Source organism: Musa acuminata, chromosome BXJ1-6 (assembly GCF_036884655.1).
Source record: "Musa acuminata AAA Group cultivar baxijiao chromosome BXJ1-6, Cavendish_Baxijiao_AAA, whole genome shotgun sequence".
Classification (NCBI taxonomy): Eukaryota; Viridiplantae; Streptophyta; class Magnoliopsida; order Zingiberales; family Musaceae; genus Musa; species Musa acuminata.
In genome coordinates this window covers 46,575,055-46,587,276 of record NC_088332.1, presented here as the reverse complement: position 1 = coordinate 46,587,276, position 12,222 = coordinate 46,575,055, and the positions used below count along the sequence as shown (strand labels likewise).

The following is a 12,222-nucleotide window of genomic DNA, read 5'->3' as shown; positions in this document are numbered from 1 at the left end:
CTGTCTTCAAAGTAAAATTTACTATCATATATATATATATATATATATATATATACATATATGATAGTAATAATAATAATAATAATAATAATATGTCACCATAAAATCAACAGCCCCAAAGAATTCATACATATAAATATAAATATAAAATGCATAGAAAGCCCTTTAAACCAAGTAGCGCAGGCTCGTTTCTCTTCTTCAAATCATCTTCTCCCTCCTGTCTCTCCTCTTCTTCTCCTCTCCACCTATTGTTTAATTAATATTTATATGTATTTTTAGACTATACAGCGCACGCAGCGCGCACACACACACTCTCTCTCTCTCTCTCTATCTCTCAACCTTAATTCTTTATCTTGACGCCAACCTCACTCCCTTTCCTTCTCTTATACCACAAGAATCGGCAGGTTTAGGGATCTCTTGATCCAATGCGACTGGGATCGTGATCGGATCGCATTGTGATCGACAATGAGCGCGCAGAGGGCGATGCACCCCCTCTGCTGCATCGTTCTCGATCGACCCGGCGTCGCCGGCGACCAGTCCCCCGACCTGCCGACCAATGCCCCAGGGAGCGGCGGCGGGCCGCCGCGGACCAATGGCGATGACGTCGGCGTCGCCGGGTTCCTCTACAAGTGGACCAATTATGGTCGGGGGTGGCGGTCCCGGTGGTTCTCCCTTCGCCACGGCGTGCTCTCCTACTCCAAGATCCGCCCCTGGGACGGCCTCTCCCCGCCGGAGAATGGCGGCACCCGGGTCATCGGCGACGCCTCCGAGCGGATCTCTTCCCGGGCGGGTGGCCTCGGGGAAGCGCCCGCCAAACCCGTCGATGTCGTTTACCTCAAGGTGAGCAGCAGATCCCAACCATCAATCTCATTTTTGGAACGGCACAAAAACACCTCTTTTCCCTAATTAATTGTCATGACAAAAGAAAAATCGCCTCGAATGGCATTGCGTCAGATCCGCAGCTTCTTTTGGGCAATATGTGGGGCTGACTGGAATTTGACGTGTTCCACCAAAGCCTTCCCCGATTTCGTCGCTCCTCTGATCGATTATCTCGCTTAGGCATCTGGAACGCGTGGGGTTCAGGCATAAGACCGCCAGATCTCTCTGTTTCTTCCCCTCTAACCAAAATAATCTCTCTTTTATCATTATTTCGCTTCCATGTTCTTAATTATAAGAGTAACCTTTCCCAAGTTCCAATTCGATTTCACATAAAACATTGGCCTTTGTTGGCCTTCTTTTCCTTTTACCCTTAGTTTCTCGCGGTGAAAGAGATGACTTTTGAGCGTGGGTCACCCAGGGCTTTGTAGCCTAATCTAAGCCGTGGGCACGGCGGATTCCGCTTTTGGTGTTGTAGCGGGGGCAGCACGGCTTTGCTTCGACCCCGCACCACGGAAGTAAAGCTCTGTTTCCTCTTGCTTCGACATAATATTGTTGGTTGTAGTTCGTGGCTCGATGAAGCGGGTTGTACGAATTGCTGGCGTCAGTCTACTGTTTATGCTCGTTCCCGAGAACAGCTGGATTTGGGGCACAGGTGCACGGTTCTAGTAAGTCACGAATTGAAAAAAGTTGCCTCAGGTTACAGAGCAGCTGGACGTTTCATCTTTTACTGGACAATTTCTTTTCTTTTTGTTTCTTTTTCTCCAGAAAATATTTGTGTAGGGATTTGTGTTTTATGATGTTTTTCCTTGCAAAACTGAGATAGCTTCTTCTTTTCGTTTTCTGTGCTTGCTTTTATTCTGTTCTGTTTCTTCTTTTTGACATTCAGATTCGTTTAATTTGCTTACAGAAAAAAAATATTGCCTTTTGCACTATTTTGTCTAATTGTCCTCGATAGTTTTTAATATGAACGGTTTAGTAGTAACGGCTGTTAATCATCTTTCTGCTTTAGCTGCCTGGAGAATTATCATATGCTTCTGATCTGATGGTGCAAGTATTAGTTTTTAAGTGTGGTGGTGAAAGCTGAGCAGGGTAATCTATCAACTCGTCCAGCAGTGGGTTGCCAACATGAAGATTGGAAAGCATCTATTTTGACATGGTGTTGCCTTGTGTGTTAGTTGATAGTCTCTCTTGTATGACATGGTGCAAGTATTATTTCTTACTTTCAAGTTTAATTTGTAGATAGGAGCACCTAGGTACTGTAGAATTATCAAATGGATGCTGCAAAAACCAATTTGCTTAAGATGCAGATTTGTTATAACTGACAGAGAAGTGAAATGTAGCAGGTTGTGTGATAAGTGGCTTAGAAGCATGACATCACCTAAACAAGTTATGTCAAATCTTTGGCAAAAGCCAATTCTGATAAGAAAGTCAGTATGAGGTTATTTTCAGTTTGCATTAACTAATTCGATAATCAATAATAAGTAAAAGTAATCTATATATGACAAGCTTGCTCAACTGCTCTTGGAAATCAATTCCGCAAATTTTACTCATATTGGGCAGTACACACCTATCCGAGTTCAGATTGGTACATGAACCACTCATTTTAGGCCGAAACCAGAGAATCTTGCTCCAACATGATTGTTATTGGAACACACCAAATTTTAATAAGTTTCAGGTGTTTAGTCCCTCTAAAGCACATTGGGTTGGATTTACTCATGTGGCAAAACAGCTTACCTTCAAAGTTTCAAGGGCACGAGCTTCAATATGTTGCTGTGAGAGAAAAAAAAGAAAAGAAAAGAGGAGAAGAAAAGGAGGAACTATAGTAGCTGTCGATTAACATAGAGCCTTGGGCTAAAAGTAATAGTTACTTTAGCTCTTCTTTCAAATTTTCCGATCAAAAATTATTTTATAATTTTTTCTTTTGCTTTTTCACTCTGCTATCCACATAGCTAATAGTGCAGTTTGTTGGCATTTAAGGATGGGTCCTTAACTAGACTGGTATCAACTACTGCAGGGATTGCAATTGTCTGTGTTTGCAAACTTATTTAAGTTTGGCATGTATATTTTTTGATAATTGCATATCTGTTATGTAACACCCTGATTAATTCCGTATCGGAAGTAAGAAAAAAAATAAATTTGCTTATAAGAGTTTGATGAGTATATTATTGACTATCATTATTTAATTTATAATAAATTATTCAAATTTATAATATCATATTTGTATTGCGGTATGGTGAGAGGCTCGAGTAGTGTGGAAGGGGTCAGAGAAGGCACGTCATAGCTTGGAGCACCCATTGGGTTATGCCTTACATGCACCATGCTAGGGTTAGGTCTTGGGGATGACGTCGAGCCCTTAAGTAGGAGAGATTACAACATCTTGATTAGTGCCACATCGGAAGTGAGCAAAGATAGATTTGTTTATAAGGATATGATGATATGCTATTGTCAATTTTGACTTAAACATTTTGGATTAGTAGTTTATGTTCAATGAAGTTAATAGGCTAGTTATGTTACAAGTCATGGCACATTATTTCTCTTGGCAATAGTATTTGAGCTTGATATACTACTGTCAACTTTGACTTAAGTATTTTGGATTAGTAGTTTATATTCATTGAAGTTAAAAGGTTAGTTATGTTACAGGTCGTGGCACATTATTTATCCTGGCATTAGTATTTGAACCTAAAGTAAATTATTTAGATAATATTGTTCAAACATGCCACTCTAATACTTACCGACAAGAAAAAAAGATTTTTGTCTAATGAATCTCTATTTTCTTGATGTAATTAGTCTCCATAGGAAGAAGTTATTTTGCTGTCGCCAAAGATGTTCCATTCCAAGTATATATTAATATATCATCCACCTCTGCTTATTCCCATTGAAACATTGCTTAAACAGTCTGAAACCTGTGGTAGGAGCACGGAAGCAATTGAGCTCACCATATCAAAGATGAAGCTTTCTCTACTTTTGGCTGCTTGTATCCGCTGTAAATAACAAGAAAAAAGAACATGGAGATGTTCAGGCCAAGATGCATGAGATGTGTGTATGTCAGTGACTTACTAGTGTGTCATGCCTATAATTAAGGTTTCCCATGCTGAATTATGTCAGCATATGCTACAAGAAAGGTACAAAACTTGATCTGTACTGGCACAACGTGAGGATCGATGTTTAAAATATGATCACAACAACTGCTATCGTGGCTGCTGTATTGATTTTAGAGGGGTACTATTATCATATTATGTTATATACAGGAAAGTTAGCAAGAAATACTTGTAGTGATTGTAACTTGTGATTGCCCATTATAATGGATGTGCTTGTGATAGGTAAGTTCTGGAGATCATCCATTGCAATTGTTGTATTAGACTATTAGGTCATAATGGTTTCAAGATATCCTTTATACTTATTATAGCATAGCTTTAAAACCTTGAATTATAATAGGCTTCGCTATTGAACATTTAATTTATAGTTCTCAGGAAACAGCATGGCTCACATATTCTGTTCTTACCTTATCTTGGTACATACTTGGATCATATTATACAAATATGTTTTGTGAACATAGTCCAATGTTTTACTCCACATCTTCAGCCTTCATGTGAACTGATCTATATTAAATTATGAGTTGTTTGAAATTTATTGCCTCAATTAGCTGACCGACTTGTGTGTTTGTTTTTTCTCTGCACTGCTAGGTGTCATCATTTCGGGAAAGCAGGTCTGATGATAGAAGGTTCTATATATTTTCTCGCACAAAGACACTTCATCTGAGGACTGATTCAAAGAAAGATCGTGTAGCATGGATCGAGGCTTTGGTCTTGGCAAGTAGTGTATATTCCTTAAGAACATTGAGTGAACGTATTTCCTTTATCCCAAATGATATAACCTTCTCAACTGAAAGACTGAGAGACCGCATGCTTGTTGAGGGACTTAGGGAGGATGTAATAAAGGACTGTGAACAGATTATGTTATCAGAATTTTCAGAATACCATAGACGACTAAAGATTCACTACGAAAAATGTTTAAACTTTCTTGGGACAGTTCAGCAACAGTTAGAGGTAACATGCACTTTTCACTCATTGATGCTCTTGTTGCTATGGGCTTATTCTTTTTGGTAAATGATAGTTAGTGATAAATTTACAATTTAATAAAGTTGGAGAGGTTTTACACTAATATTGTTAGTTTGAAATGATGATTTATATTGACAATCCATTTTGTTGAAATTTAACAACTATCATACTTCTTTTCAAATTTAATAAATATGTCTTTTTGCTATTGTTCCTAGGTGTTCATCTACTATTACCTGTTTTTGACATGTTCTCTAAGAGTTTACTTACCATTTCCATCTATCAAGAAGAATTTTTATTGTTATTATTGCATAAAACATTCTTTAAGCATTTAAATCTATCAAGAAGATAATTCCTTCAAAATTTTCTTTCTTGTCTAACCTCAATGTCTCCTGACTCTTAACCTGATAAATTATTTCATGTGTATCAAGTATCAATAGTATCAAAGTATTTAATAAATTAAATGATCTCCATGATTCTAAATGTAAGGCCAAAACTGCTTTAGAGTCTTGTTATTACTTCCTACGAAGAAAAAATGAGTTCTCGTTGACGGTTATCGTATTCACTGGAATTGAATATGTACTATGTGGCATTGTGCTTGCCTTTGTGCAGGAAGTCAATATTAAAAATGAAGCAGCAAGTTGTGAAGGCCACTTGCAGTTGATGAAAACTGAATATTCTTGCTCTGGACATGGAAAGTACAGTGGTATAGCATATCTCCATTTTCTCTTTTCCTTTTGGGTCAGGAATTGTGTTCATTCTGCTGTCATATACTATTTTGCATTCTTTTATGCACAAACTGCTCATTTATTCCATTTAAATATAGTGGAGTGAAGTGATAGACACTTTGTTCTTGTCCATATATTTCAGTTCCTTCATATACAATGTCAATATCAAAATGATTAATTTATTGGTTTTCTGCTGATATTAGCATGTCTCAGCTTACTCTCTGCGATTGTGTATATGCAATGCTCCACGATGGTATAAATTGGCATCTGAACAAAGAAACTAGAAAGACAGTCTAGTATTCTCCTACCGGCGTTTTTTATTTGGTCCACTTACTGAATCTTCATTTTGTTTTTATGTTTGCTAATATCATCATGTCTCTACTAACTCTGCCATTGTGTATATCCACTGCTACAAGATGGTATAATCAGTGTCTGCTCAGGGAATGAAAAAAAACTACCTGGCATTCTCCAACCAGCTTTGATATTTGGTTCACTTGTTGTCGTTTAGTCTTGATTTTTTTTTGTATGCCTTTCATTGGTCCAACACTCCACTTGAGAAACAGTTGTCTGCAGTGTCATTATACTTGTATGTGTAAAACATATTTGTGGCATCTTGCAACTGTGAAATCGATTCACTTGGAGAGAGTTCTTTCAAACCCCACGTATAACCAAATGACAAATAATCTAGGTATTTATGTGTTATGTGTTCCATCTCTTTGTTTTCTTCTAGTTTTGGTGTATTGTTATTGCAATCTAACAGCAACTCAGAGAGAGAGAGAGATTGGCTGAGAACTCATTTGCTGATATTCTTGGACTTTTTGTAACTGGAACTTGGTTCATGTGACCAAAATAACATAGATACGATTGTGCTTTTGAGCTATGGGTAAGTGACATAATGCAATTTTGCTGTTCGCATATCAAATTAATTGAAGGTGTCCAATTTTCATAATTTAAACCCAGTGCAGAAGTTATTTTCTTCACTTGTCTTCTAATATTCCATCAGAAAGCTATTTAGTAGTATCTTTCTTTGTCTAAAGTACAGCCATCGAAAAAGCCTATCCTTGCACGTCCTCCTTTCTTTAAGAATAATCAGCTTTAAATTTTTATTGTTTACCTTTTCTCTCATTTTATATTGTTACAAATTACAACTGACTTGTCTTATTAATATTATGCAAATAGGTCACAAATAATTGCTTTGTTTTTGAAGAAACTAATTATTGTTTTATTGTTGAAAAAAGAATAACATCACCTCTTTGTTGCTGTTTTCTGGTTATTACCTTTTCATTTAAATTGATTTTAGAAGAAAAGAAATTGATTCTAGCTTCTTGCATCTTTGTATGACAAAGTTTATCTTGTTCTAGCATATCTGTTTTGACAAACCATTTGCTTCTACATAACGCTGATCTCATAGCTTTTATTGGTATTCCACTATTCTTATCCTATGTTGTTCTCAAATTGAACTTAAAATCTTTTGAGAAAGACAAGATCGTTGCTTCCAAGTAATTTTAGCATTTTGGTAATTTTTGACTTGATGTTGTTTCTTAGGCTTATAGGATTTGCTCTTCAAATGCCACTACAGTGATCCAGTTTTATGTTAGGCCTTTTATGGTAGAGCGGTTCATCATTCAATTGTATCAATAGCTTACTGATTGTCTTGTCTACTTTATCATCTGTTCTTTGTCTATTATAGAATTATTTTGTTCATCTTGGGCTTGAATTCATCTGGTTGATGCTTGCCTTGCTGACTTGATTATAATGGAAAATGTGTAGAACTCATACCAAGGTTTCTGCTAAATATAGTTATTTCCTTGATGACTTTATGGATTGATGTCAGAGATTTTACTGAGTTCAGCTGTGTGAAGTTAACACTATCAGCCTTATAAAGTTGATTTTATCAGCAATCAATTATGCAAAAGAACTGCCTCGCATTTGGCATGCCTGTTCCACCTGGAAGAGGTGCTGTGACAAAAATATCGGTTATCCATGAATGTTTGTCATGAGTTGTTCCACCATAGTTTCTCTTCAATGTCTGGTGTTGCTATACCATCATTCTCAAAAACAAAAAAGAAATGAAAATGCCCGAATTGACATTTGATGGAAGTCACTGGTTGCTGATTGCTGTGATCAGATCAATCTACATCATGCGAAACAGAGATTTTCATAGTTGACTGTGGTTTAGGTTTAAACAGCTTTTTGATCGATATGCCTAGAGGATGAGCTTTAACAATAACGGTAAGTTTGCTCCTTTGTAACATGGGTAACTAAGATTAAAGTCATGGAAACAATCTATTTGCTTGCAGGGTTAAGACTGCACAGATTGTCCTTTCCTAGGCCTTGCATTGGTGGGAGTTTCATGTGGCACAGTGGCAGTTCACATTTTTTCTCTTGTCAAATGTTTAGTAACCATTATTATTGTTCTTTTAGCATTAAGATTCATTATAATTCAGGCTGGAGGGTTACATATATTATTTGATTACATGTAAGCTATTTAAAACAGACATGTACATGCACATGATAATATCTCACTTGATTTTTTCACCTCTGATATCCCCTCAAGGCATAGTCTTTTCTCATTAACCATTTACACAAAGTAGGTCAACAAAAATATCACACTTGACTTTACACTCTTGGCCAATCATTTCTAAGTACTTTTTTCTGATCTTTTCATGGTGTTTTCTCTTTGTGCTGCTCATAGCTTCTATTTTTGTTTAGAATATAGCACAACAGAATCATCTGATGATGTTGAGAAGCAAGAGAATGATGATATTTCAGATGAAGAGGAGTCTTATTTCTTCGATACAAAAGAGAGTTTTAATGATGTTTCCGATTCCTGTGCTTTTAATATAAGGGTGGCAAATCATGAAACTACAACTTCCAAAAGAGAGAGCAAGACTGGTGATGTGGAGATAATGTATACCGAAGAAGAACTTCATTGTCAACATATGTTCCCCCATATTGAAAGGCGAAAGAATCTGCCAGCACCACTTGAGAAGGAGAAAAGTATTAGCCTTTGGTCTTTGATTAAAGACAATGTCGGAAAGGATTTGACACGTGTTTGTCTACCGGTCTACTTCAATGAACCATTGTCATCCCTTCAGAAGTGCTTTGAGGAGCTTGAGTACTCGTATCTCTTGGATCAAGCATTTGAATTTGGCAAAAGGGTGATTCACTTTCTGATTTAGCATTACATCCTTTATACAATGTCATTATCGACCGTTGCTTCTTCTATAATTACCAAATGACTGCATGATATTTTGTTAATGATTCCATGATTCATTGCATCAGATGGTCTTGAGACCCCTGTAAAATCAGGGAGTCGGGTGCAAAAGGCATGGACTTGGATGGAAACATCCCAGACCAGACATAATTTTCTTTCACTGAATCCAGACCGTTTCTTTGACGACCAATCTAGTTGACATCTGGCAATTATCATCTTATGAAACCAATATGGTTGATCGGACCCAATTCTATTGCATATTCTAGTGTTGATCCTGATTCCAACTAAATCTCTCCCATTTGTTCGATAACCAGTAACTTCCAGCAATAATTTTTTTAAAATAACTAATCTGGATGATTCAACAGTCTTTTCTCTTATACTAGTGTTGATCCTGATTCCAATCACTTCTTGGAAAACTTGATTTATACTAATAGCTGGACAAACAATCATTACAAGAAGGTGCAGAACTCCATTTAGACACAATGAAGCCTGATATTTGAGGCCTTCATAACTGTTAGAACTTTTTATCTAAGATGTTATTTATTGTTCAGGAGATTTGAGAAAAAGAATATTAGTTAAACTCCTCTGTATTTGAAATTTTTTTTATTGGTTGTAGGGGAACAGTCTCATGAGAATTCTGAAAGTAGCTGCCTTTGCAGTCTCCGGTTATGCTTCTTCCATTGGTCGAAGTTGCAAACCATTCAATCCTTTGTTAGGGGAGACATACGAAGCCGACTTTCCCGAAAAGGGAATCCGCTTCATCTCAGAAAAGGTAATTCTGTAAAACCAATAAAACCAGTAACATGTTCAATACGCATATCTTTGGCTTATGATTCATTTTCAGATCTTGTGCGTACCTTTTTAAATTAGAAATATTAATCTGATGTTTATATTTCCACTAGTGAGACTCCAAGCACCTTTTCATTTAGTAGTTGACAGTGACTTATATGAACTGACTTTTTCTGGCTATTACTATTGGAAGTATCAGTTAACATAAGTGCCTAGTTTTATTTTTAACTAAAGACATTAAATTCTTTTCATAATTCAGATACAAGAGAGGACTTTGAATTGCATATGAGCTTCACTATTTTAATTTCTAGGTTAGCCACCACCCAATGCTCATTGCCTGCCACTGTGAAGGCAAAGGTTGGAAGTTTTGGGGTGACAGCAATCTCACCTCTAAATTTTGGGGCCAATCCATCCAGCTTGATCCCGTTGGTGTTTTGACCCTGGAATTTGATGATGGTGAGATATTCCAATGGAGTAAGGTTTGTCTTCTTAACATCCTCATGATACGTTTACCAATTCAAGTTTTTAACTGGATTTCATTATGCCATGCCTAATAGAACTTTCTCAACTTTAGGTAACTACTACTATATACAACCTCATCTTTGGCAGACTTTACTGTGAACACCATGGAACTATGAACATAAGAGGCAACAGGCAATTTTCATGTCAACTCAAGTTCAAGGAAAAGTCTCTTTTTGATCGTAATCCTCGGCAAGTAAGAAGCAACATATTAACTCTACATTTAGTTTACACTTTGAAAGTGTACCAAATATGTATTAACTGTTTTGCAGGTTCAAGGCTATGTTGAGGATGTCACGGGGGCAAAAGTTGCCTCCTTACTGGGAAAATGGGACGATCTCATGTACCGCAACAAAGGAGATGATGTTCCTAACAAGACTTGTAATATAACACAAAACATGTGTTTATTATGGGAAAGGAGTAAGCCTCCTGCTAATCCAACTCGATACAACTTAACATCATTTGCCATTACACTAAATGAGCTAACTTCCGAGCTGCAGGTATAGATGAAACATGAAAGTGTAATGAACATATAGCTTTTATTTTACTGCTATTCAACTTCAGTTGTATTCTACTCATCTGATCCAAACATTTGATCGTGAATCAAGGAGAAACTTCCACCTACAGATTCAAGACTTCGTCCAGACCAGAGGCATCTGGAAAATGGGGAATACGAAAAGGCAAATGCAGAAAAGTTGCGATTGGAGAAAAGGCAGCGAATGGTATGCCTCTAGACATACTGAATTTTCATTTTTTTTTCATATCCCTACTGCGATTACCACCTGTGTACACTATCAACAGCAAATCGAGTGCCACACTTAATTCACTAATGTAGCTAAATGTTGTAATTTTCCAAAAAGATTTGTTGTTCAGGGAAATAAGCGCGTAGAAGTTGGACAAAATACACTTCTATTTCAACTCTCTTTGTTGTCGTTATTATTGAACAAGATTTATTTTTGCTTCATAAGATTGTTTTAGTGCTGACAAAATCAAATGCATGCATATAAACACCCATATTACAAAACTAATCTCCATCTCTGATATTCACATGCCTTGTTTTGACAGTCAAGGAAATTGCAAGAGAATGGTTGGAAGCCGCGATGGTTCCAACAAGAGGGTGAAGATGGCACGTATCACTACGTTGGTGGATATTGGGAAGCAAGAGAGCAGAAGAAGTGGGATGGATGTCCAGATATATTTGGCGAATTTTAGATGATGCTGGTTTCTCTCCCGATGCTGAACATTGTTTCAGGTGGGTACTGCTTAACATCGGACATCCGTGCTGCCGGAGGTTATCTTTGAGCAGGTTGTAGATTGGCAGCATTATGGCAGAGTCTGATGTAGCACTTATGTGGCATTTTGCAGTACGAAGGGAAGCCTCTCTAAAGTTGTCTTCGAATCAGAGTAGTTTTCCTTCATAGGTTTATACTTCTTTTCCATCCATTTGTTACAGTAGTAATTTGTTTATGTAGCCAATACCGATTCAGTCCCCTATGGGAAGTTTAGTCAACAAATGAGTGTCAAAATAGGTAATCTTTTCAATAGATGAAGCAAAAATCGGTAATTTTTGCCGCGAGAGCATTACGAGCGATATTTAAGCTATGTAATATGATGACAATAAGATGGTCATCCTGATTCATCTTTTGTCCAAATGTTGTGTTGTTTGATATCTTCTATTTTCAATACAATAAATGTAAGCTTGACATCAGAATCAGACGTGGAAGACATTATAATAAATGTAAGCTTAACATCAAATGAGATTTGAAAATTATTTTATTTGCTAACGGTTCGCAATCTTATCTGACAAACATAGATGCTTAGATATATCTTCTTTTTTTTTTTTTGCTGGTTAAGATGGGATTTAAGCTCAGGATCTTACAATGAGTTGCCAATCTTTATCGCTTGGATTGAAATTTGTCTTCACAATTTATTCTTTGTTATATATATATTATATATATACACACACACATCATCGTGTGTATGTATATATAGTATCTATCCTTGGGAATTTTCGTTCATCTCATAAAAACAAGCA

The 12,222-nt window shown here is 36.8% G+C and overlaps 1 protein-coding gene across 6 annotated transcripts; it reads left to right on the top strand.

The window, feature by feature from the left end:
* Positions 1-324: 324 nt before the first annotated feature.
* On the top strand, positions 325-11,898 carry LOC135677409 (oxysterol-binding protein-related protein 2A-like). 6 transcript variants are annotated; one of them, XM_065189734.1, is made up of 11 exons: positions 328-840; positions 4,563-4,925; positions 5,547-5,640; positions 8,375-8,823; positions 9,496-9,651; positions 9,980-10,147; positions 10,243-10,383; positions 10,460-10,687; positions 10,796-10,909; positions 11,253-11,439; positions 11,553-11,898. In XM_065189734.1, exons 1-10 carry the CDS (start codon positions 466-468, stop codon positions 11,397-11,399), a joined length of 2,235 nt encoding a protein of 744 aa, XP_065045806.1. In that variant the 5' UTR covers positions 328-465; the 3' UTR covers positions 11,400-11,439; positions 11,553-11,898. The 6 variants fall into 6 exon arrangements, with proteins under 6 accessions (XP_065045807.1, XP_065045806.1, XP_065045805.1 ...); XM_065189735.1 differs by having other exon boundaries at positions 325-840; positions 10,460-10,607; positions 11,253-11,898; XM_065189733.1 differs by having other exon boundaries at positions 329-840; positions 11,253-11,898.
* Positions 11,899-12,222: the final 324 nt, after the last annotated feature.

Excerpts from the sequence above, each read along its gene's own strand:
- LOC135677409 (XM_065189734.1), top strand. The coding sequence starts at position 466 with ATGAGCGCGCAGAGGGCGATGCACCCCCTCTGCTGCATCGTTCTCGAT. Across the intron at positions 841-4,562 it reads TCGATGTCGTTTACCTCAAG|GTGTCATCATTTCGGGAAAG; the intron begins GTGAGCAGCAGA and ends CTGCACTGCTAG. Across the intron at positions 5,641-8,374 it reads TGGACATGGAAAGTACAGTG|AATATAGCACAACAGAATCA; the intron begins GTATAGCATATC and ends ATTTTTGTTTAG.